The 26923-nt window shown below is 43.0% G+C and overlaps 1 protein-coding gene across 1 annotated transcript in view; it reads right to left on the reverse strand.

The window, feature by feature from the left end:
• Positions 1 to 26923, reverse strand: part of LOC138164747 (ciliary microtubule-associated protein 2-like) — a 46751-nt gene that overhangs the window by 10590 nt on the left and 9238 nt on the right. The window contains exons 5-9 of the mRNA XM_069092712.1: positions 21699 to 21843; positions 17857 to 18000; positions 6914 to 7075; positions 2375 to 2503; positions 1195 to 1328 (exon numbers count right to left, since the gene is read on the reverse strand). Coding sequence (XP_068948813.1) covers positions 1195 to 1328; positions 2375 to 2503; positions 6914 to 7075; positions 17857 to 18000; positions 21699 to 21843 — 714 coding nt within the window. The remainder of the gene's footprint in view (positions 1 to 1194; positions 1329 to 2374; positions 2504 to 6913; positions 7076 to 17856; positions 18001 to 21698; positions 21844 to 26923) is intronic.

The raw sequence follows: 26923 nt of genomic DNA on the forward strand, positions 1-26923 counted from the left end.
TCTGTGTCTATGTCTATTTCTGTGTCTGTGTCAGTGTCTGTGTCTATATCTGTGTCTGTGTCTATGTTTGTGTCTGTGTCTATATCTGTGTCTGTGTCTATGACTATGTCCACTTCTGTGTCTATGTCTATGTTAGTGTCTATGTCGGTGTCTATTCTATGTCTATGTCTATGTCTATGTCTATGTCTATGTCTGTATCTGTGTCTGTGTCTATGACTGTCTATTTCTGTGTCTGTGTCTATGTCAGTGTCTGTGTCAGTGTCTATTCTATGTCTATGTCTGTGTCGGTGTCTATTCTATGTCTATGTCTATGTCTCTTCTCTGTCTATGTCTATGTCTATGTCTGTGTCCATGTCTATGTCTATGGCTATGATCCCCTTTGCTCTGTGTGTGTTCCTGGGGAAACCTTCTGAATTAAACTGCACTGTAATCTGAAGTGTTATGCAGAAGGACCCTCAAAGCTGAGTACTTGACAACATCTTCTGAGCTCTTCCTTACTCTCCTACTTGTAGGACTCTTGCAGTCAGAGGTCAGGGGACCCTGATACTATGAGTACTGTAGATCCTCACCTCTAAAACCAAGAACAACTTTAGGCAGAGAATTCAAAAGAAAGAAAAAGCTAAGGTGAGAACTAGAAAAACATAAAGGCACCTTAACCACCCAATGAGATGTTATAAAACTCAGGTACTTCATAAATCTTGCTAGACTGACTCATACACTTTCACTTAAATCTACTGATTTTTAGTTTCTATACGATTGTAACAACCTCAATGTTCTGTTTCCTCAGTCTGTAGGGAAAAGAAATGAGATGCTTTCCAGTGCCCACAAAAATGTCCAGATCTCTCACTCAACAATGTCTGCACGACTTAGAAGTGTGCCATAAAGGACAGAGCAATTGGCCTTGGAGTCGGGAGACCTGAGTCCTAGGATCACGTTGTCAAAGTTGTACAACCTCTCTGGGTCTCAGTTCTTCAAATATAAAATAAGAAGGTTAGACTGGGTGATCTTTTGACTTATAGCTCTGATGATCTATGTTCTTGAAAGGTTCCTTGCTGGTCTAACATTATATGACTTCAATTATCCTTCCTGAAAGCTGATTTTGGAAACCCAGACCTCCCAATCCATCCATTCATCCTCAGTATACCTACCCCAGTACCCAGGCTCTAATTCCCAGAGGCTCTGGGCTTTACTTACTGTAGGATGGATTCCTTCATGTGGTTTTCACATGGAAAGCGGTCAGGTTTGGACAGGTAGAGAGACCGGTACCGTTGCTGTCTATCACTGGCCTCATGTTTTGTGTTGTTGTAGCGTCCAACACCCACTGGGTTCTAAAGGGAGCAAGACAAAAACAGGCGTCTGCCAAGTTGTTGGATGTCTAGACTCGCCAGTGGAGAGTTCCCCAGAATGACAGATTCTGAGATTTTGAGAGAACTCAGAGGGGAGAACACCTCTTCTGGCCACTGTTTGGCCCCAGAGGCAGAACAGGGAGCAATGGATATTCTGGTGGGACTGGGGGGATGGGATCTCACAGAACAGGTGTGCCAGTCGACCTATTAAAGGTCTTCCCATGGTTGTTATTTCATTTGGAGGCACCAAGCTTGTCTAACTTTCTAAAATCCCACCTTCCACAGGAAGCCTCCTCAACCCCTCTTCATTCTAGGGCCTTCCCTCTCTTAATTATTTTTTATTTATGCTGTCTATAGTAAGCTTTGTCTATATTTGTTTGCATGTTATCTCCTCCTTTAGATTGTAAATTCCTTGAGAGGAGAGAGTGCCTTTTGCCTCTTTTTGAATTTCTGGAACTTAGCACAGTGACGGGAATACAATTGGTGCTTAACAAATGTTTATTAATGGACTTACTCTTTGCAATTTTCATGCATTGTTTCTAGTTCTGCCCTCCAAGGCCCAGCAGGAAAAGTCCAAACCCTCTTCTATATAACAGATACTCAATCAGTAAACGTTTAGTGGACCACAAACGATAACTCAACTACGATTCCAACTTCTTTACTTTTGCAAAGGACCATTCAATACACCAACCATCCCACATCCTTATTTCCTGACCACTGTAGATCAGTGAATTAATGGTGGGGTCCCTTGGCAATGGGTTCAGAAAGGCTCCCAACTACTTTTCTCTCTGTCATTAACATAAGAAGATGAGTGGTTGATGTTTGGTTTCCCTTGTAGAAATGAGAGAGTGAGATAGATGGTTGGGGTTTTTATTCCCCTTAAAAGGGCATGGGATGGCTTAAACACAGGTCCAGATTGGAGATAGTGGGATGGCATCCTACTGCCTCACCCCTCCTTATTTTAAGTACTGGTCATAGCAACTTTAACCTTCTCCTTCTCCACCCTCCCCAACGTAATCCCTACTTACTGTGTTTCCAACAAAATTCAGGTAGGATTTCAGGTCCACCCTCTTAGAAGAAGAACCAAATGGGTACTGGTTGCTTAACTCATACCCTGGCATAAGCTTAGGGTTGTAGGAGCCTGGGCCCAGGTTACTCTAGAAAGGAGAAATGATTGGGGAAGCCAGGCAGAAGGTCTCGGGAGGACTCTTCCCCTCCCTCCTCCCTTGTCCCTCCTCCCTCTGGGCAAGTTTCCTCACCCACCCACCTCCTCCATTGGACAGCCACAGAGAGCTAGGGGCATGGGAGAACATAGAGTTAGCAGGTGGCCTGATAATGGTGAGAACAAGTCCTGCTCATGGCCCATCCTAGATGTATAACATGCCAGTCTATAGAGAAGTTTGCTCACAACAGCTCTGAGAGATGGAAAGCACAAGTATAATGATGACCATTTTATGGATGGGGAAACTGAGGCTCACAGACAGTGGTCTCTACTTTATAGATGAGAAACTGGGGGCTCGTCTTTCTGGGGCCCTTGATCTGGTATGGCACAGGCCCACCCTCAAATATCCTCCAACCTCTTTCTTGTGGTGCTGTCTTCCCAAGGCACAGGCTACCAGGGGCTCAGAACTATGACCATGGTGAACTGCCATCATAGTCAAAGAAATGCCCACCTCTCTCCCTGAGAAGGTCTGTAGACCCAGAGCACACCTCATCTCCAGTCTCAAAGCACTAATGCAATGTATCTCAAGGGACATTGGCATAGGGACTGGGCTTGTGATTTTACTGATAATAGGAAACATCTGAATTTGGGAACTCCCTCTACCAACATGCAGTTGGCACATTCTCAGTAACATATACTTTCAGACAGCTTCTGCCTGGAGGAATGGGAGCTGAAGTGACCTCCCAGGTCACAGCTGGGATGTGACAGAGAACCTGGGCCTTCCTGACTCCAGAGACAGCTTCCCATCTACTGCCCCCAAACCTGGGACATTCCTGGGGGCAGTCCAAATCTGATTAAAATATAATTGGGAAGTATTTAACAAAACAAGTAAAAATACAATAAAACACTGACGTTTTTAAAACAAAGTTAATGTGTGGCCTGTGGGAATCCTTCGAAACAGATTGGTGGCCCCCATTTTAATCTGGCATGAACAAGCCCCTCCCCAGGTTATAGATTTAAAGTCAGAAGTGACCTGAGGTTATCTTGTCCAACCCCCTTATTTTATAAAGGAGGAAACTGAAGCAATACTCATTCTCTCCTCCCTCCCAACAGTCACAAGTTCCCCAACCTGAGGGCCTCCTAAACTGTCAGCTTCCCCCAAGTTGCACCCTCACTCTAAACAGAATCAGCTCTGAGGATCTTTGCCTGCTAATTGGTCCTGCTCCCTCCCCTCCCTCCCTCTTCCCAATTTATTATGCCCCCCCCCCAAAAAAAAAAGCCTGCTTCTCCCTCAGTTACAGAATCCCCAGGGCCAGCTCTGGCTACTGCCAGGCCAGCTATGAATATGAATGTTAGGTCTGATGCCCTCTTACGAGTTGGGGGAGCAGAGATAAGAACTGGGCATAGCTGTCTGGACAAAATGAGGCTTTTTCTAGAGAAGGCCCCTCTGGGGCCTCTGAGGAGGAAGCCCATGTTTGTATTCCATGGAATTAAGGTGGGACCATGACTCAATCAACAAGCATTTAGTAAAGACCAACTGTGTGTCAGATAATAACAAGACCAAGCATTTATTGAGCCTTTAAGGTTTGCAAAACCTTTGACATATGTTATCTCTTTGGATCAAACAATGGTCAGGCTAAGGAGAAATCCATATGTTGGTGATTCTCTCTCTGCTGAGAGGTGGACCAGATATAACAGTGGAGAGTCCTGCCATCTTGGTCCTTACCCAGGAGGTCATGGAGAGCCACCCAAGAAAGACTGGTTACTGCCCATTCTGGCAGGATTTGCCTGGGCACAGATGGTACTGTCAGAGGAAGCCCAGACAGCATGGCTCGGGATTCAGGAGGAGAGGGATAGAGGGGGACATCCAAGGGATGTGAAAACGAACTATATCAATAAAAACCTATTTTTCTAAGTAAAAGAAATGATCAAAAAGATCACTTCGAGGAAGGAGGGGAAGGCTTTGACGCGGAGTTTGGTCTTTTTATTTTTTTGTTTCTGTTTTTGGCTTCTTCTGGTCAGGTGACAAGATGAACTCTGCAAAGAATTACCCGGCATGGCCTGAGAAACTGGGAGATTACAGCACAGTATGGTGGAGTAGAGAGTGCTGGGCTTGGGTTCAGAAAGACCTCTCACGTCTAGCTGGGTGATCACCCGCGAGAAAGTTAGCTTTCCTGACTCAGCATCTTCATCTAAAGAGGTATGAGTAGTAATAATGCAAGTGATATTCAGCTCACAAAGCTGCTGCGAGAATTGAACGAGATAATAATGCATGTAAAGCAATTTGCCAAGCTTTTGAGTGATAGATACAGAGAGAGAGAGAGAAGAGGAGAGAGAGGGAAGAGAGGAGGAGGAAGAAAAAGGAGAGGAGGGAGAGAGGAGGGGGGAAAGACGGGGAGGAAAAAGAAAGAGGAAGAAGGGAGGGAGGAATAGAGGGAGGGGGAGAGGCAGACAGATAGAGAGAAACACCCAGACCCAGACCCAAGCAGAGAAGTGGGCACTGACTGCAGTTACACAGCAAGGTAAAGGCCATGGAGTTTTGCATTTAGGTATCAAGATTAATTCACTCAAAGAGGACCCTCCCAGCTGGTGGACTGAGGGGAGCTCCTCCCAGCTGGGGGCTGCCAGGTCCCCTCCCTGCTTTTCTCCTGCTCCTTGACTCATGCTCTCTGGCCAAGGCTGGGCCTGCCTTTCAAATTAAGAGCTCACTGGTTCTTCGGCCAAACCCAGTCTATTAATGGTGACCCCCAGGGCCCTCCTTCAAGTCCCTGGGACAACATGAATTTTAATCAGTCCCTACCAGGTGCAAACAATAATAATTCTTTGGCTGATGTGACGCCTAATAGGGGTGGAGGAAGGGATCAGAAGGACTGGGCTGGAGGTCTGGACCTCTGATTTCACCATCTTGGGGCATGTCTTGTGTGGAAAATGGCTCCAGTGATGGAGAACACCAACTCCTCCATAATTTACAAGTAATTTACAAGCTTAGGGAGCAGCCCCAGGCACTGGGAAAATAAAAAGACTTGCCCATAGTCAGAAGGTACCAATCAGAAGCTGACCTTGAACCCAGGTCTGCCTAGGTCCAAAGCCAGTCTTTCATCCATTAGGTCATGCTTTCCCTCAGTAGCATATTTGTTTAGAGAATAAAAATGTACAAACCAGAGTAGATGACATTGCTAGGCAACTAAGTGGTATAGTCAGGAAATCCTGAATTCAAATCCAGCCTCAGGCACTATGTGCCCCTGGTCAAGTCATTTAACCTCTGCCTGACTCAGTTTCCTCAACCATGAAATGGGGGTGATAATAATAGCAGCCGCCTCTCACGGTTGTTGTGAGGATCAGATGAGATAATATTTATAAAGTATTTAGCACAGTGCGTGCACATAGTAGGTGCTTCTATAAATGTTAGCTATTATTATTATTGTGATTGCTATCATATCTTTTGAAACCGATTGACAAATGCACCTATGTATCTAAAAATAGACTGTGTGTATGGCTCCTCAAAAAGTTATGGTGTACCAATTACAGACACAACGCATGTGTGATGACCAGCTTTGATAGACTGGACTCTTCTCAACAATGCAGGGATATAAGTCAATCCCAAAAGACGCATGATGGAGAGAAAAACGTGCATCCAGAGAAAGAACTAGAAAGAACTAAATTTATATCCAGGTGGAAGCAAAACACCTGATCTTTTTCGTTCTCTTATTTGATTTTATGTCCTCTTTACCATTTTTCATTCCAGCTGGTACAATCCATCCTTATAACCTGACCATTGTATAATGTGAAAGTATTTACAGATCCTATACTTGATAATAAGCCGCCATGGGGGGGAGGGGAGGGAGGGGGACAAAATGTGAAACTCAAGGAATTGTGGAATTGAATCCTGTAAACTAAAAGGAAACAAACAAATTAATAAATTAAAGTTTAATAAAAAAAAAAGTTATGGTGTACAAACATTTCAGAAAATGGATCTTCGTATCAAGAGCTCAGAAATTTAGAACCAGAAGGGGTTTTACAGACCATTTGCATTTTACAAATGAGAAAACTTGGAAGTTAAGTGACTTGCCCAAGGTCACACAAGGGTTTGAACCCAGGTCCTTTGACTCCAAATTCAGTGTTCCTCCGATCATATTGCTTTCCTTGAAAAGCTGCTGACCCCTGATGTGGTCCAGTCCCTTCATTTCAGAGGAAGAAACTAAAAATCAGAGATGAGGGGCTCTGCTCCAGGTCATACAATAAGTCTGTGGCAGATTTGGGACTAAAGTCCCTATTTCTCTTCCAGTTCTCACTATCCCTCCTAAGTCACTGGAGGGATCAAGCATGGACTTAATTGATGAGGGAAGGTGTTACCACCCTAGTCTGGGAAAGAAGGAGAAGACCTTCAGGCACAGAGACCACTGACCTGTTTGATGGGCCACTGGCTGAGAGTAGAACAGTATATCCTTTCAGTGGGCACTGTTGGGGTCCGAGACAGCTTTCCAAAGACTCCATGTTTCTTCCTAGAATTCGAATTCAATTCGTCCACAAAACTCTTGAATGAGAACATCTCAAATGGCTTTTTTTTCTAGGGCCCAAGAATAATGCCAAGAAATTACAATAAAGAAATAAAGGACACCCTTCCCTCCAGTGGGAATGTGATGAGAACCATAAATGGAGAAGATGAAAAACATAACTGGATAGAATTCAAAGGCCACAATGTTGGGGATGTCCTGGACTCCCTTCTCTCCTCTTTCTACATTTTCTTTCTCGGAGGCTTCAACAGTTTCAACTATTTTTTCTAAGAATATGATCCCGGACCACAGTGTTCCCAAAGTTCAAAGGTCTGACCACGACCTGCCCAGTCACCTCCAGTGACTCCTGGTCACCTCCAAGATCAAATATAAAATCCTGTTTGGAGTTTAAAGCCCTTAGTCACCTGGTATCCCCCTACCTTTTCTTTTCTTTGCGTTTTGGAGGGCAATTTGGGGTTAAGTGACTTGCCCAAGGTCACACGGCTAGTAAGTGTTAAGTGTCTGAGGCCATATTTGAACTTGGGTCCTCCTGACTTCAGGGTCAATGCTCTATTCTCCCCCTACCTTTTCAATCTTCTTACACCTTAACTATCCTCTACATAATCTGTGATCCAGAACATGCCTCCTACCTGTTTCTCAGCTTTGGTTTTCTATTCCCTAGCATTTTCTTATTTATTTATTTGTTGTTGTTGTATTTGGAGTTCTTAGTTGTCTTCCTCTCTCCCTTCCAATCCCACATTAGAGAAGGCCAACATTTGACACGGATATATATGTGAAACCACGCACTATATACTTCCCTATCTCAATTCTTTCTCTGAAAGTGGATAGCTTCTTCCTTCACAGGTCCTTTGTGGATGATTTGAATGATCATATTACTCAGAATAGGTCGTTCACAGTCGCTCTTGAAACAACGGTGTTGTAGCTGTATACAGTGTTCCCTTGGCTCTGCTTATTTCACTCTTCATTATTTCATTCAAGTCTCTCCGTGTTTTTCTCCTCATTTCTTACAGCACAGTAGTATTCCATCGCAATCATATATCACAACTTGTTCAGACATTCCCCAATTAATGGGCATCCCAGCAATTTCCAGTTCTTTGCCATCACAAAGAGAGCTGCTATAAATATTTTAAAACATAAAGATTCTTTTCCTTTTTCCCTGATGTCCTTGGGAAACAGATCTAATAATGATATTGTTGCATCAAAGGATATACATAGTTTTATGACAATTTGGGCATAATTCCAGATCGCTCTCCAAAATGGTTGCATCAGTTCACAGTTCCACCAACAATGTATTCATGTCCCAATTTTTCTACATCCTCTCCAACATTTGTTATTTTTCTCCTATCATTTTAGCCAATCTGATAGGTGTGAGATGGTATCTCAAAATATTGTTTTAATTTACATTTCTCTAATCAATAATGATTTAGAGCATTTTTTCATATGACTGTATATAGCTCTGATTTTATCTTCCAAAAATTGTCTGTTCATATTCTTTGATCATTTATCAATTGGGGAATGACTCATATTCTTGTAAATTTAACTCAGTTCTCTATACATTTGAGATCTGAGGCCTTTATCTGAGAAATGGTCTATAAACCCCCACACCCAATGTTGTGCTTTCCTTCTAATCTTGATTATTTTGGTTTTATTTGTATAAAACCTTTTAAATTAAATGTAATGAAAATTATCCATTTTACATCCCACAATGCTATCTCTTGTTCATAAATTCTTCTCCTATCCATAAATCTGAAATGTAATATACTCCATGTTCCTCGAATTCTCTTATGATACCTCCCTTTAAATCTAGGTCTTGCGTTAATTCTGACCTTATCTTGGTAAATGGTATAATATGTAATGATGTATACCTAGTTTCTTCCAGACCATTTTCCAGTTTTTCCAGCAATTTTTTTTTTAAGCAATTGGGGTTAAGTAACTTGCTCAAGGTTACACAGCCAGGTGTTTCTGGGTGTGGCACGGAGTATCTGAGCCTGGATTTGATCCAGCTCATCCCGACACTGGAGCTGGTGCTCTTACTCGCTGTGCTACCTGGCTGCCCCTTTTCCAGCAATTTTTACCAAATAGTGAGCTCTTTTCTCAAAAGCTTAGATCTTTACATTTATCAAACACAAGGTTACTATAATAATTTACTACTATGTGTTATTTAATATCCTCTATTCACTGATCCACAGCATTCTGTTTCTTAGTCAGTACCAGATAGTTTGATAATTACTGTATAACTGTGTAATACAGTTTAAAATATAGTACTGCTAGACCTTATTTCTTTATATTGTTGTCATTAATTCCTTTTGATATTAATGACCTTTTGTTTTCCACATGAATTTTGTTACTACTTTTCCCATCATCTTAATAAAATAATTTTTTGGTAATTTAAATGGATTGGAACTGAATAAATATTAGTTTATGGAGAATTGTCATTTTTTTTATATTGGCTCAGCCCACCCATGAGCAATTAATATTTTTCCAATTACATAAATCTGACTTTATTTGTATAAAAATGTTTTATAATTATGTTCATATGGTTGATGGGTTTGTCTTGGCAGATATAATCCCAGGTATTTTATATTGTCTATACTTACTTTAAATGAAATCTCTTATATTTTATATATAACTCTCTTATATATATCTTATATATAATCTCTCTTATATCTTATATATAACTCTCTCTTATTGCAGGCTTTTATTGATGACATATAGAAATGCTGCTAAGTTATGTGGTTTTATTTTATATCCTGTTAATGTTGCAAAAAATTGTTTCAACTAATTCTTTAATTGAATCTCTAAGATTTTCAAAGTATACCATCATATTATCTACAAAAGGAGATAGTTTAATTCCTTCATTGCCCATTCTTATTCCTCTAATTTGTTTTTATTCTCTTATTGCTATTGCTAACATTTCTAACACAATATTGAATAATATTGGTGATAATGGGGATTCTTGTTTCACTCCTGATCTTATTGATTTCATTAGCTAGCTGATAATTTTTTGGTGGATGCCTTTTATCATTTTAAGGAAAAATCCACTTATACTAATGCTTTCAATGCTTTTTTTTTTTTTTTATAGGAATGAGTGTTGTATTGTGTCAAAAGCTTTTTCTGCATCTCTCAAAATCCTGACATGATTTTTGTTGATATTTTAGTTGCTTGATGTGGTAAATTATGCTAATTGTTTTTCCAATATTGAACCGGTCCTGCATTCCTGGTATAAATGCCACAGAGTCATAGAGTATGATCTTTGTGATATATTTCTGTAATCTCTCTGATAAAATTTTATCTAAAATTTTTGCATCGATATTCATTAAGGGAATTGGCCTATATTTTCTTTCTGTTTTTGCTCTTCCTGGTTTAGGTATCAGCACCATATTTGTGTCATAAAAGGAGTCTGATAGGACTCCTTTACCTATTATTCCAAATTATTTAATATTGTAATTAGTTTATCTTTAAATGTTTGGTAGAATTTACTTGTAAATCCATCTTGTCCAAATGCTTTTTTCTTAGAATGTTCATTTATGGTTTGCTCTCTTTCTTTTTCTAAAATAGATTTAGATATTCTCTTTCCTCTTCTGTCAATCTAGGCAGTTCATATTTTTGTAAATATTCTTCCATTTCACTTAAATTGTTAAATTTATTGGCATTTAATTGGAAAAAATAACTCCTAATAATTACTTTCATTCTGTCTTCATTAGTGGTATATTCACCCTTTTCATTTTGGATACTAATGATTTGGTTTTTTCCTTTTCTTTTTTAAAAATCATATTAACCAGTGGATTTTACTAATTTTGTTTCTCATAAAACCAGCTCCTAGTTTTATTTATTAATTCAATGGTTTTCTTACATTCAATTTTATTAATCTTAACTTTAATTTTCAGGATTTCCAATTTGGCATTTAACTGGGAATTTTTAATTTGTTCTTTTTCTTTGATTTTTTAATTGCATTCCCAATTTATCAGTCTGTTTTTTCTCTATTTTACTAATATAAACATTTAGAGATATAAATTTTCCTCTGATTACTGCTTTTGCTGCAGCCTATATGTTTTGGTATGTTGTCTTATTATGACCATTCTCTTTAATAAAATTATTTATTGTTTCTATGAGTTACTCTTTGATCCACTCATTCTTCAAGATTAGGTTATTTAGTCTCCAAATAATTTTTATCTGTGTTTCCATGGTCCTTTCTTAAATTTAACTTTTATTCCATTATGATCTGAAAAGGACGCATTTGATATTTCTGCTTTTCTGCATTTGACTATAAGGTTATATATCCTAATATGTGATTAATTTTTGTAAAGGTGCCCTGTACCACTGATAAAAGGTACAATCCTTTCTATTTCTATCCAGTTCTCTCCAGATAGCTATCACATCTAGCTTATCTAAGATTCTATTCATCTCCTTGACTTCTTTCTTATTTAATTTTTGGCTAGAAGTATCTGGTTCTGAAAGGCAGAGGTTAAAGTTCCTTGCTATTATAGTTTTGCTTTCTCTTTTCACCTGTAATTCATTTAGCTTTTCCTTTATGAAATTGGATACTATAGCATTAGTACATATATGTTTAGTATTGATATTACTATGATATGTGGTACATTTTTAACATAATATAATTTCCCTGCTTATCTCTTTTAATTAAATCTATTTTAGCTTTACCTCTGTCTGAAACCATGTTTGCTACTCCTGTTTAAAAAAAAAAACTCAGCTGAAACATAAAAATTGTACTCCAGCCCTTTATTTTTACTCTATGTGTGTCCCTCATTTTTAGATGTGTTTCTTGTAAACAACATAGTTAAGTTGTGGGTTTTGATCCATTTCTGTTTTATAGGTGAGCTCATTCCATTCACATTCAAAGTTATAATTACTAGTAGTGTATTTCCCTCTATTTCCCTCACTCACTCTCTCTCTCTCTCTCTCTTTCCCTCCTCCCAGAGGAGCTTTGACTTTACTTCTGATCACTGCCTCCCTAATCTGCAAACCCTTCTAAGAGTCTCTCTCTTAGCCTATGTCTTTGTCTTCCTACTTCTCTGCAAGTTAAGACGACTTTTCTACCTGACTAGATGTATTTATTCCCTCTTAAACTCAATTCTGATGAGAATAAGTTTCCCACACTACCCATTCTTCATTCCATCCTCACCTCTACTGTAAAAGTTCTTCCATTCATGCCTCTTTTGTATGAAATAATTTGCTCCATTTTACCTCTTCCTACCCAATTTCATTTTAAGACCATCCCATCATATTCTCATCATAATAACTCAAACCATTCTTCTATCAATGTATACTCTTTCTAACTACCCTAACAATGATAGCATTCTTTTTTTTTTTTGCTTTTTGGAGGGCAATTGGGATTGAGTGACTTCCCCAAGATCACATGGCTAGTTTTTGTGTTAAGTATCTGAGGCCAGATTTGAACTCAGGTCCTCCTGACTCCCGGGCTGGTGCTCTATTCACTGTGCCACCTAGCCACCCCCAATGATAGCATTCTTAAGAGTTATAAATATCAGTTCCCCATTTAAGACAGTAAACAGTTTAACTTTATTAAATCCCTTATTATTAATCTTTCATGTTTACCTTCTTATGTTTCTTCTGATTCTTGTATTTGAAAGTCAAATTTTTCTGTTTAGTTCTGGTCTTTTCCTCAAGAATATTTGAAAGTCCTTTAATTCATTAAATATTTATTTTTTCCTTTGCAGGATTATACTAAGCTTTGCTGGGTAAGTTATTCTTGGTTCCAAATCTAGCTCCTTTGCTCTTCAGAATAGCATATCCCATGCCCTTCAGTCTTTTAATGTAGAAACTGCTAAATCTTCTGCTATCATATCTGTAGCTCCACAATATTTGAATTGTTTATTTTGAGTTGTTCATGATATTTTCTCCTTGACCTGTGAGATTTGAAACTTACCTTTAATGTTCCTGTGAGTTTTCATTTTGGGATCTCTTTCAGGTGGTAATTGATGGATTTTTTCTATTTCTCTTTTACCTGCTAGTTCTAAAACTTCGTGGCATTTTTTCTTAATAATTTCTTGAAGTATAATGTCTAGACTCTTTTGATGATGACTTTCAAGTAGTCCAACCATTCTCATATTATGTCTCCTCAATCTGTTTTCCAGGTCAGTTGTTTTTCCAATAAGATATTTCATGTTCTCTTCCATTTTTTCATTCTTTTGATTTTGTTTTACTATTTCTTGATGTCTTATGAAGTCATTAGCTTCCTCTTGCACAATTCTAATTATTAGGGAGTTATTTTCTCCAGTAAGTTTCTTAATCTCTTCTTCCAAATGGTTGACTTTCTTTTCATAATTTTCTTGATTTTCTTGCATTACTCATTTCTTTTCCCATTTTTTCCTTGATATCTCTTATTTGATTCTTTTAAAGCTCTTTCAAGAACTCTTTTTGGGTTTGTGACCATTTTACATTTTACTTTGAAGCTTTATAAGTAGCTGTTTTGACTTCATTGTCTTCTGAGTTTAAATCCTGCTATTCTTTATCACTGTGGTAACTATCTATGGTCAGGTTATTTTTCTGTTGTTTATTCATTTTTTAACTGCCTATTTCTGCATTGTTAACTTTATGTTAGGGTGTGGGAGGTAATGTTTCAGGCTTCAGGTTTTTCGTGTTGTTTTCAGAACTCTATATGGGTTGTCTTTGACTTTTTGATTCTTCCAATGTGCTATGATCCAAAGCCAGGTGTGGGCTCTACTCTTCCAACTCATGCCTTGGTTTATGAGTGACCTCAAGTGCCCCTCTCTACCACTGAACCACCACCAGGGCCTACCTCATTGCTGCCACCACATCCACTGTCACTTGCCCCATAAGCCTCCATTTTCCTGAGACCACAAGCATCAGTATGTCCCTCTGCCCTGGAACCAAAACCAGAGACTCACTCTCCTGAGCGACCGCAGCTAGTCCTCTCCATTCTGGAACCAGGAGCAGGGCCCCACCACTCAGCCACCCTTACCTGGTACGTGCTTGCTCCTCCTCACCTGTGAACAGACCTGAGTCTCAAGTTGTGCCAGTAGAGGTTCCCTACCCAGTCTTCCCCTGAACAGTCACCCAACCCTTTCCTCCCTCTCCAACCATCAACCGGGTGAAAGTATCAGAAACTAAGGCTGCCACGAACACAGCTGCCCCCAAGGCTTGTTCTTACCCCTGACCAAACCACCGCCCTGTAGGTCAGACCTTTCCTAAGGCTGGACAACTGTTTTACCCCAACTTTTTATTGTTTTTGCCCCTCTAAGATTCAAATTGAGGGTACATTGTTTGGAGGGGAATTTGGGAGACCCAGGTAATTTCCCATCTTATTCCACCATCTTCCAACAGTGCCCTTCCTTCTAGCATTTTCAAGGGTTGCTTTCCACACTCTTCTTCCTCTTCTCCGCCTCCTGGCTTTCCTGGCCTAAAGCGATAACTGCTTCGTAGGCAGGAGGCAGGAATGAGGAAGGAGAGCAGGGAGCGGAAGCCAGAGAACATGAAGATTTGGGGGACTGAGCACCATGTCTGCAGAACAGCCAGGAGACCAGTGTCCCTGTATCATAGATTATACAGAGGGGAATTAAAGTATAGAAGACTGGACAGATAGGAAGGGCTTTACAAACCAAACAGAGAATTTTCTATTTGATCTTGGAGGTAATAGAAGACACTGGCGTTTATTGACTACGTGCATAAAAAGGCTTTGACAGCGGACAACCCTCATTTATGACAAAAACCTTACAAATATGGGCATAGAAGGATTTTTAAATAAAATGATAAGTATCTCTTTAAAACCCAAACCTGGCATTACATGCAATTTGGAAATACACCGTCCCAATAAAAATAGAGGTAAAGCAATGAGGTCCCTTTTCCCCGCTGCTACTGGCCATAGATCTCAAAATGTCAGCAACAGACATAAGAAAAGAAAGAAATTAAAGGCATAAAGATAGGAAAAGAAGAATTGGCCCTATCCCTAGCTGCTCATAACTTAATGGCTTATTTAGAATATACTAAAGAGTTAGAAAATAAACCAACTGAAACAATTAATAGCTTTACTAAAGTAGTAGGTTACAAAATAAACCCACAAAACCCAACAACATTTCTATATTGCAATACAAAATCCAGGAGGGAAGAAGAGACAGGGAAATCCCCTTCAAAATAGTTACATGATTTTTAAAATATCTAGCAGTCAATCTACCAAGGGAAGTTAGGTGGTGCCATAGTGCACAGACTGCCAGACCTGGAGTCAGGAAGACTTTTTGAGTTCAAATTTGGCTTCAGACCCTTACTACACACTAGCTGTGTGACCTTGGGCAAGTCACTTCACTCTGAGTCAGTTTCCTCATCTGTAAAATGAGCTCTAGAAGGAAGTGGCAAACTACTCCAGTATCTCTGCCAAGAAAACCCCAAATGGGGTCATTTGGACCTGATTGAATAATAAGATGTTAACCTACCAAGGTATACCCCAAACCTGAATAGATACAATCATAAAAGACTTCCCAAAGAAATAGAGGCTTGAACAATCAAAGGGATATTCCATGTTCATAGCTCACATGTGAGCTACACCAATATAATAAAAATCATAATGCTATCCAAATTAATTTACAGATTTAGTGGTATAGCAGTCAAATGATTGAGACAAAAAATAGCATAATTTATCTGAAGAATCCAAAAACATTGTTTCAAGGAAAGCAAAGACAAAAAAAACCGAAATGAAGAGTGAATAGCATTCTAGACCTCAAGTTATATTATCAAGCAGTGATCATCAAAACAATTTTATAATGGGTAAAAATTGGAAAGTAGATCAATGGAAGAAATTCTAGATGAGAAATAACTAAACTCCATAACCCAAGTGCAATAAACTGCAAACAAAAAATTACCTAGGAAGGAACGCTTAGCTGGTAAGAAGTTTTGGGAAAACTAGAAAACAGTCTGGCAGGAATTATTTTTAGACCTACATCTTACACCATTTGTAATTAAGTGGCTTAATGGATAGAGTGTTAGATTTGGAGTCAGGAAGATCTGGATTTCAAATCCTGACTCTGACACTTACTAGTTGTGTGACCCTGGGAAAACCATCCCACCTTTCTCAGCCTCAGTTCCATTATCTGTAAAATGGAGATAATTATAGCACATCCTTCACGGGGTCCTTGAGAGGATCAAATGAGATAATTCAAGTAAAGGGCTTTGTGATGCCTAAGCTCATCTGAAAAGCAGTCATCTAGCAGTCAGTTGCTTTGACTTCTAATAAAGTTGTAACCTACTCACCTGTTGAGTCATTCAGTTGTGTCTGACTCTTCATGATGCCATGGACCATGGCATGCCAATACTGTCCATAGGATTTTCTTGGCTAAGGTACTGGAGTGGTTTGCCATTTCCTTCTTTAGTAGATTAAGGCAAACAGAGGTTAAGTGACTTTCCCAGGGTCATACACCTAGTAAGTGTCTGAAGTCAAATTTGAACTCAGGTCTTCTAGTGCTCTATGCACAAGGATGCCACGTAGGTGCCTCAACCACTCACTACCTTACCACGTAACCCCCTGAAGGAACTGGAGGCATGGTACCTTTCTTTAAGTATCTGAATGGATGTCACACTGAAGAGGAATTAAGACTTGTTCCATTTGTCCTCAGAGGGCAAAACCCGAACCAGTACATGAAAGCTGTCAAGAGACAAGCTTGATGATGATGATGATGATGATGATGATGATGATGATGATGATGATGATGATGGTGGTGATGGTGATGGTGATGGTGATGGTGGTGGTGGTGATGGTGATGGTGATGGTGGTGGTGGTGATGGTGATGGTGGTGATGGTCATGATGGTAATGGTGGTGATGGTCATGATGGTGGTGGTGATGATGGTAATGGTGGTGATGGTCATGATGGTGGTGGTGATGATGATGATGGTGATGGTGATGGTGATGATGATGGTGATGATGGTGGTGATGATGGTGATGATGATAATGATGATGGTGATGATGGTGATGGTGATGATGATGATGGTGATGGTGATGATGATGATGATGATGATGATGATGATGATGATGATGGTGGTGGTGGTGATGATGGTGATGATGATGGCTAACATTTTGATAGCACCTTAAATTTCGCAAAGCACTTTACAGATATCATCTCATTTGCTCCTCACAACAACCCTAAGAGGGAGGCGTTATTATTGTCCCCATTTTACAGGTAAGGAAACTGAGGCAAACAGTGTTAAGTGACTTGTCCACGGTCACAGAGCTAGTAAGTGTCTGAGGTTGGATTTGAACTCAAGTGTTCCTGACTGAAGGTCCTGTGCTCTAGACACCAGGGCATACCCCAGGGGCTTGATTTCAGCTTCCTAACAATGAATGTTCTCCAAAAGTGGAATGTGATGCCTTGGGGTGGGGCACGGGGGACAATCTCGAATTCAGTAATGACAACAATAAGTGATGGGCACTTGCAGGTTTGTCACACACTTCATATAATCTCACATGATCCTTAGAACCTCCCCATGAGTTATCAAATTTCACTGATGGAGAAACAAAAGCTCAGAGTAACTTGATCATGGTCACACAACTAGTAAATATTAGAGGCAGGATTTGAACCCAGGCCTCTCCTTACTCCAGCATACCACCCTGTTGCTAACATTCCGTGCTCTGAGGTCCTTTTGAGCTCTGACTTTCTAATTGATTGTAGTTATCTGCTTAGGGCCCATAACCAAGGCCTAAAGAAGGGGTGGGGGACCCCTCAGTCCCTCCAGACTCCTGCCAGGGCTTACCAACTTTGAGGAGAGATGCATTTCTAGAGATAATGAGCAAAGCCCTCTTCCCCTCCTGTTCATGTGGATTCCCTGGACTGAATTACCCAGAGTACAGACCTGAGTGGCATAGTGCCCATAGGCGATAGGCAAGGACCGGTCTCCTGAGAAAATATCATAGGGCCCACGCTTGCTTATGGTCCGGGTCAGTAACTCTTCCACTCCACTTTTGAAGGTGTAGGTCCCTGGTGATAAGCCACTGCCCTAGAGTCAGAGGAATAACCAAGCATTAGGAGTCACAGCAAAGAAATGCACCATTTCCATCTCCTAAATTCAATGTCATTCAGCAAGAATTGATCCTGTAGGCAAAGCTCCATGCTTAGATCTGGGGATAGAATGTGGAAAAATGGAAATGATTCTGCCCCTCATGAAACTTCCAGACTAGTCAATGTCGGGATCCCTGTGAACTCAGTGAGGGTTCCAGTGGTTCCAGAGGGTTCCAGAGTGGCTCCAGAGCTCTCCAGGTAAATGGGATGGAGCCAGGCGCACCCAGTCAGTTTAGAGGTCACATGAGCTGCTGCCCCATGGAGGGAGGCCACCTGCAAGAACTTGTCAATAGTCAGTCAATAAATGAGCCTTTGTTAACTGCCTCTGTGTGTCAAGCTCTGAACTAAGTACTGGGGACAGAAAAATGAAGCAGAACCTGCCTTCAAGGAGCTTCCATTCTATCAGGACAGACCTCCCTCCCTCCGTCCGTCCCTCCCTCCCTCCCTTCCTCCCTCTCTCTCTGTCTCTGTCTCTGTCTCCTCTACCCCCTCCTCTCTCTCTCTCTATATATATATAAATAATATATATCTATGTATATGTCTGCTCTCTATATACATATATAATATCATGTATATACATGTGTATATATTTTCTTTCTTCTCTCTCTACACATATACATATAATATATATATATATCTGTGTATATCTTCTCTCTTCTCTCTAAGTATGTATATTCACACACACATAGATCTATATGCACATACACATATGCATATATGTGTATGTACACATCTCAAATAAATATAAGATCATATGTCAGAGAGTGGGGAGGAGAAACCAGCACTATTTTATTTGTGTATGTGTGCACATGTGTGAGTATATACATACGTGTGTCCTTCTTAGCATGATGTTTGCAGCAGTGCTGTACAAGACCTTCAACTAGGATGAAAACGGCATCAAGGGCAGCTACCTCACTGACGGTAAATTATTTAACTTCAAAAGGCTACAAGGCACATATATGGCCCATATCAGATTCCACAACATCTTGGGGGGGGAGGGAAAGGAGGGGAGAGAGAATTTAAACCTCAAAATCTTGTAAAGGTGAATGTTGAAAACTAAAAACAAATAATCTTTTTTTAAAAGCCAAGACCAAAGTGGAGGGAGTGTTGGCGCATGACCTTTTTTGTTCACAGATGATTTGCACGCAATGTAACCTCTGAAGCTGAGATGCAACAAAGGATGGATCAGTTCTCTGCCACTTTGCAGAATGTGGCCTAACAATGAACACCCCAAAAAAGAGCCGTTTCTCCATCGGCCAGCACCACGCCATCCACATGCAGAACCATCAGTTATGGCAAATGAGGAAATCTTGAATGCTGTGGATAAGTTTGCTTCCCTTGGCAGTACCTTTCCAGGGACGTACACATAGATGAAGAAGTTGAAGCACCCATTGCCAGAGCTGGCTCAGTGTTTGGGAATGTCAAGGAAGTGTGGGAGAGAAGAGATATCAGGCTGTCCACCAAACCGACAGTCTACAGAGCCGCTGTGCTGACCTCACTGCTGTGTGCCTGTGACAACTGGCCAGTCCACCAGCGCCGTGCCAGGAAACAGAATCATTTCCAGCTGAATTGTCTTAGGAAGATGCTGAAGCTCACCTGGCAGGATGAGGCACCAGACAGACTTTCTTTCTCAATCAAACTGCTGCAGAGAGCACAACTCCAATGGGCTGCCCATGTTACTCAAATGCCAGATGTACACTTGCCTAAAAGATTATTTTAGGGAGAACTCACATGGAGGTCAGAAGAAGCAATGCAAGGACACTCTCAAGTCTCTCTTCAGAAATTTGGAATCAATTGTGAGACATGGGAGATGTTGGCAAAGGATGGCCCAGCATGGCATCCCTCATCAGTGAAGGCACTGTGCTCTATGAGCAAAGCAGAACTGTGGGAGCTCAAAAGAAATGTGAAATGTGCACATTTAGGGCCATTTCCACTCCAAACGTTCGCATGGCTCTTTGTGCCCGACCTGTGGTAGAGCCTTCTGACCTCCGACTGGTCTGATCAGCCACAAGGGGACACACTGTACCTTGACCCTGACATAGTGATGTTGTTTTGGTCCTCTGAGAATGGACACATACACATATGTATATTTATGTGTGTGAATACACACACACATATATCTATGTTTACCTACACATATAACACACATGTTAAATATAAATAAAGCATGTATAACATATATGTGAAATCAAGCAAGTCTTCATGCAGAAGGTGGAATTTGAGCTAAGTACTGAAGGAAACGAATGTCCCGGGGTGGGGGGTATATGAGTTAGTGAAGCTGAACAGGAGATGGGGATGCAGATTTCTATCTTAGACATTCTAAGGGGGAGAGGTGCAGAGGGAGGGCATCCCTACATGGGGACAGCCTGCGGAAAGTCACAGAGATGAGAGATGGAACATTGTGGGTGAGGAACAGCAAGAAAGCCACTTTGGCCAGACTAATGCCTGCATTCTCTCTGGTGCTGAGTTGTAGTAACAAATTGGAGAATTGAAAGCATTTCAGTAGGAAAAAAAATTAAATCTATCTTTAAAAAAGGGCATGGGGGAAAATGTTGTATAATAAGACTGAACAGGTAGGTTAGAGCCAAGGTGGGAAGTGTTTTAAATTCCAAACAGAGGAATTTGCATTGGAATCTAAGAGTTTTAACAGGCAGCCCCTGGAGTGGAGTAAGTGGGCAACACGCTGAGATCTGGAGATTTCCACCAAAGCAGCAATGTCTCAAAGCAGTAGTGCTTACAAATAGTACCAAAGGGGCTGTTTACTTGGTGCAAAACTTATGCAAGGGAAGGCTTCATGGCACAGCTTGAAACACTGAAGGGCATAACAGTGGGGCAGGGTAAGAGACATGGATGGGTCCCCCGTTGGACCCTTGATTGGGAGACTTTCTCCTCAAGTCCAGGAGGAGGAAGAAGGAACTGACCATTAGGGTGAGAGATGCCCTCCTGTCCTGGCCCTCAGTTTATTGGTAGAGGACATCTGAGCCAATTGCACATCATAGGATCCATACCACTCACCAGCAATGTGAAGGGGACCAGGTGTTTTATAGGAAAAGATGGGTGCATCTGATTGATTTCCTGCCACTGATGTCAAAGGCAGGGATTTATGAACTGGAAAACTGAGTGGGGGATGGAGATTCCAAACAATAAGTATTTCTTCAGTATCCATTACATGCCAAGCACTGTGCTAAGTCAGAAAAAACAAGTAGAACGTTGGCTAATTCTGGGCAGAGAGTGTTCCATGCCAATGTTCTCCCTTCACTGCAGAGAACATAGACCTTTAGGGCCAGTGCCATGGCACATCATCCCAAACATGTCTAACGGACCAAATTTGGAATCAAAGAATGTGTGTGCCCAGCAGAGCAATTTTTAGATAATAATAATAATAATAAATAAAGGCACTTGAACACGTATCTTCACTGCCACCCCCACCTCCTAAGCCTCGTAGAACAACTGAGGAGACAAAACTCCCCTCACACTACAGGGGACTCTTTGTTAGGGCAGGCAGCAGGGAGCATAGCTTACCTATGTCTGTGTCGTTGTTTACCCCCAGTACTGAGCCATGGGTCCCACCCAGGGGAGACATTTACAAATATTTGAAGAATGAGTAGATGCTAGCCCAAAGCCCCCTGGGCTCACCTCAGAAGGGAGCTCAAAGGCTTTCTTAGCCTTGGTGCACATAATTCCTTTGGTGTGTGCTCGATCCCAGGCCTTGTCTTCCATCTCTGTGTAGGGGTTCCCTCCTTTCCCATAATTCCCAGGGCCGGGAAAATAATTCTGCCAGGTGGAGAGAAGGAACAAGCATCATCACAGGTGACACAGGACGTGACCATCAGCCCATCCAACCACTCCTGGTGGTTTTATAACTTTGGGGCCGGCTTTTTGTTTTACTAAATAGTCATTTCCAGGTGTCATTCCCTACCTTGTGCTGAATTAGAACAGGTTAAGCAAGAGAAAATGTTACAGTGAGAAGAGGATGGGCTCCAGGGCCGGGGCTCTCCCCTCTGACCCTTAGGATCTGGGTGGCTTTGGCCAAGTCATTTCAACTCTTTGGGTCTCAGTTTCCCCCTGTGTCAAATGAAGGGGTTGGACTTATGTGAGTCAGGAAAAAGTCAGAGTTCAGCCAACCTCAGATACATATTGGATGTGTTACCTTGGGCCAGTCACTTAACCTCAGTGGGTGTAATAGCAGCAGAGTGGTTGTGAGGATCAAAGGAGATAGTATCATCATCATCATTATTAGCTATAACCAGGAGAAACATGAAACCATCCTTGCCCTCAGGGAGCTTTCATTCTGCCTTTAAGTATCACCTTTATTCTCACCAGGGAGCACCATAGGGCACAGAATGCCAGACCTGGAGTCAGGAAGACTCATCTTCTGACCTCAGACACTTACTAGCTGTGTGAGTGTGGGCAAGTCACTTAACTTTTGTCTCTATCTCCTCATCTGCAAAATGGGCACAGTAATATCCTCTACCTTTAAGAGTTGTCACAAGGATAAAGTGACATAATTTTGTAAAGCGCTTAGCAAACCTTATGGTTCTATAAAAAGACTGGTTATTCTTAGTGCTGGGACCAGTGGGCAGAAATCTAAAAGAGAGAGGTTTCTCCTTAATGTCAGGCCAGGCTTCCTCTCCCAGATGGGATGGACTGCCTTGGGAATTACCAAGCTTACTTGACTGGAGGCTGAATGACCTCTGGCATTGGTCAGGGATGCCCCAGGGAGGTTCTTTGTTCAGGGCCCAGACGGCCCAGATGCCTCTGAGGCCCCTGCCAACATGGCCTTTCTGTGATCTCCCCACTGGATCAAGCCATCCCTGATCATTGGCTCTAAACTGCGTTTGATACTTTAGCCTGGAGAGTCACGAACAATCGTGGGCAGCTGCCAGCCCCCTCTGCCTTCTGTGCACAGCGGCTTGCTTTTCAATTCCGGCCTGCCAGAGACTGACAGCTCACTTCTCTCCTACCCTCTGACTCGGGACACTTCCCAGCACCAGCTCACTCACTCCCTCCTCCCCACTGGCCAGTTCTGCTCTCAGCCCTCTGTCCAAACTCCTCAGGGCTGCCTTGAGCAGGGACCAGCATCAGAAGAACAGACTGACCGCTCCTGGAGTCCCAGAAACTGACTTACAGCCCTGGGGAGCTACCAGCCCTCTTCACGTTGGCTGCAGAGACGCTAACCTTTGGAGCCTTGGCATGTGTGATCTTGGATAAATCATTGTCTTCTCTGCACCTCACTTCCCTGCTTTGTGAGACTGGAGGGGGCCTGGGAGGTGCTGGATGGTCTCCAAAGCCCCTCCCAAGCTTGACATTCTCCTCTAAAATCCTTCCCAGTTGTGACACGTTCCTTCCCGAGGTCCCTCCCAACTCTGACGTCCCTTGTTCTAAGACCACTCTCACTTCTGACATCCCCTGTTCTAAGGTCCCTTCCAGCTCTGACCTCCCTTGTTCTAAGGCGCCTCTCTAGTTCTGACACTCCCTGTTCTAAGGTCCTTCCATCTCCCCCTGGGATTCCCCGTCTCTCCTCTCTTCCCCTCTTGCTTTCCCCTGAGCCTTCCCCAGTTCTGCTGCTGGCTCCACAGGAGCTCAGGGAGACCTGGTGAGGACCGACACCTGCTCTCAGGTCTGGGCTCAGGTGTTTCTTTGCTGAGCACACAGAACTAGACCGGTCCCTTCATGACCCAGAGAGCAGGAGACCACGCAGGCCCCTCCCCAGCCCCTGCTGCCGCGGCCACTGTGCACGACCACCTTCCCGCGCCTGCTGTTCCCGCCATCCCCACTGAAGGTCACTGCTGCCTCACAGACCAGCGGAAGCAGCACGGCTCCTGCCCAGCATCTCTGAGCTTCAGGGCATGGCCAGCTCCGAGGGAGGAAGGGAGTCCCGCACAGGGGAAAGTGGAGCAGAGACTGCGGGGTTTGGGGAGGGGACTTTGCACGGGAACATGGAGAGTCAGAGCAGGAAGTGTGGTACAGGGGAGAGACTGGAGGACTGGAAGGCAGAGGTCCTGAGTGCGAAACCTGGCGGTGCTGACCTGGAGCATCACTGGACCACTGACCTGGGGGGCCTTCCTCACAGGGAAAATGGGACTGTTGGCTTAGATGGCCTTTAAAGTTTCCTTCCAGCTCCAGACCTTTGGCCTTACTAGTTAGAATAGGTAATGCCAGAGCTGGGAGGGGCCTTAGAACAGGGGATGCCAGAGCTGGAAGGGGCCTTAGAACAGGGGATGCCAGAGCTGGAAGGGGCCTTAGAACAGGGGATGGCAGAGCTGGGAGGGGCCTTAGAACAGGGGATGTTGGAAAATATAATACAGTACAGAAAAGGTGGAAAAAAAAATAGACTATTGACTATGAGAGTTTTCCAGGCCCTCAGAACTCTGTTTTTTTCATAGGACTGCACAGGACCCCAGAGAGCAGAGCTGGAAGGCACTGTAGCACCCCTTTAGTCTGACCTTTCATTTTACAGAAAGGCTGCCTTCCTTGCCCAGGTCAGAGGCTCCTGTAGATGGAGCCTGGCCTGGCTCCCCCAGCCCCTGTTAAGCTGAGGCACCATCCATCACCAGGCTGTTTCAGGCCCTGCTGAACACAAGACAGCTTGGTGACCTCTCCCTATCACTACCAAGGTAGCAGAGGGGAAGAACCCAACCCACTTGCCAAAGCAAGAAACAACCAATCCAGGCCCATGGTCCAGACTTGGGCCTTGCCGTCTAAAGAAGAGAAGCAGAGAGCCCTGCCCCAGGCAGAGCACCCCAGGGGGAGCCCAGGCTCAGGCCTGGGCTCCACGTATCAGAAGGGATGTTTACAAACTGGAGCAGGCCCAGAGGAGGATGACGGAGAGGATCAGTCATTCCTGAAACACTCACTCCGTGTGAGAAGCTGTACTCGGAGCTGGGGCCCTGGCTCTCCAGTCTCTCCCCTGAACCACACTGCCTGCTCTGATGCTCCATGTTCCCATTCTGGCTCGGGAAGCTGCCTAACATGAGAGACACCACGCCCTGTGAGATGCATCCAGGGAAATGGGACAGAATCTCGGAAGGGCCTGGGAGTCGGGCCCAGGAGGGAGAGATGGAGGGACTGGAATGTTTAACTGGAGAGAAGCTATCTGCTCACAGCTGCCCCACGCTCTGCCCCTGGAAGCTGACCATTCCTGCTTGACCCAGAATCTATGCTCACAATGGCTAACATCAAGCACATAACATGTACTTTCTTATTTGAGTCTCACAGCAATGTTGGAGGGAAATGGAAGCTGAGCAAAGTTATGTGACCTAGCCAGGGTCACACAGCTACTACGTGTCTGAGGCAGGATTCGAATTCAGGCTTCCAGTTTAAATAAGGAAGAATTTCCCAAGAAAGCTGCCTTTAATGATAGGATACACTGACCCAGGAGGTCACTGAGCCTGCCGGGGCTGCTTAAGCAAAGGCCAGATGGCCCACTTAAAGGGGCAGTGACGGAAAACATTTTGGTTTAGTGCAAGGAATTAAGGGTCTAGGTGATCTCTGAGGTTTCTCTTCATTCTGAGATTCTGTGACCCTCCAAAAAAAAAAAAGAGTTGTGTCTTTCCCCTTCCTATAGATCTCCTCCCCTAGTTACCACCCCTACCCCCCACTGCCCAGTCACAGGTACATCTTCTTCACAAGATCACATCTTCTCAGAACTGAGAGATAACCTGGTCCAACTTAGGTTGAACAACAACCCAACAGCCCAAACGAGCAATCCCACTATAGTACCCCTGACAAGTGGACACCCAGGCTTTGCTGGAAGCCCTCAGGTGACAGGGAGCTCACTGCCTCACGAGGTGGCCCTGCCTCTTTGTTGGGAAGCACATCAAGCTTAACCTGGCCTCACTGCAGTTTCTATCCACTGGTTCACAACCTGCCCTCCAGGCCAACCTGAATCGATCTACTCTCCGTCTGCCACCTGTCGATCTTCAAAGACTCGAAGACATCTTTCACTTCCCCTGTCCCTGCCCTTCAGCTTACTCCAAGTGAGTATTTCTAGTTGCTTCAACCAACCAATCTTCTACTGGGCTAAATAGACTCCAAGTCTTTTACCCCCTTCTCTGGACAATATCTAGATGATTCTTGTCCTTCCCAGATGGGGGTGCCCAGAATTCATTCCATGTAACTGAAGCGAACAAAATATCCTGGCTGTGGCTGGCCAGAGCAAAGCGCTAGAGGAATATCACCTTCTTATTCTTGGAAGCCATGCCCCTCTTAATCACACTGATTTGGGTGAGGTCCTCTAGAACCCCCAGATCTTTTTCAGACAAACTGCCGTCTAACTGGGCCTCCCCTACCTTACCACGGGACTGATTTTTTGAACCCGAGAATAAGGCTTCTACATGTCTCCCCTATTTTCTCTTAGACAGTTTGCCCCCACTATCTTAGGCTATCAAAATCCTTTTATGTCTGGACTCTGCCTGCCATCTAATGGGTTAGCTATCCTTCCCACCTGAGTCATCTACAAATGTAATGAGCCTACTGTCCACAGCTTTATCCAAGTCACTGATAAAATGTCCAGTGACAGAGATCTTTGGGACAGGCTGCCAGAGGCATCCTGCCAAGGAAGTCCCTGAAGGTGCTCCCTTTTGTTTAGGGACAAACGTGGCACAGTGGAAAGCTTCCTACATGTGGGGCTGAGAGACCTGGGATCAGATGCCAGTCCTGGTTCTTATTAGTTGTGTCCCAAAGGATCTTAGATCCAGGGTCAGAAGGTGTTTTAGAGAACATTGAGTCCAATCCTCTCTTTTTACAGATGAGAAAGATGAAGCCCCCCAAAGTTAGGAAACATGTATTCAGGGTCCCCCAGATGGGAAGGGCTTGAGGCAGGTTTCGGGACCGGGCTTCTTAACTCCAAAAATGACACC

This window comes from Petaurus breviceps, unplaced genomic scaffold, assembly GCF_028583685.1.
Source record: "Petaurus breviceps papuanus isolate PSGF00001 unplaced genomic scaffold, PetGlider_PUasm1.0 207, whole genome shotgun sequence".
Lineage (NCBI taxonomy): Eukaryota > Metazoa > Chordata > Mammalia > Diprotodontia > Petauridae > Petaurus > Petaurus breviceps.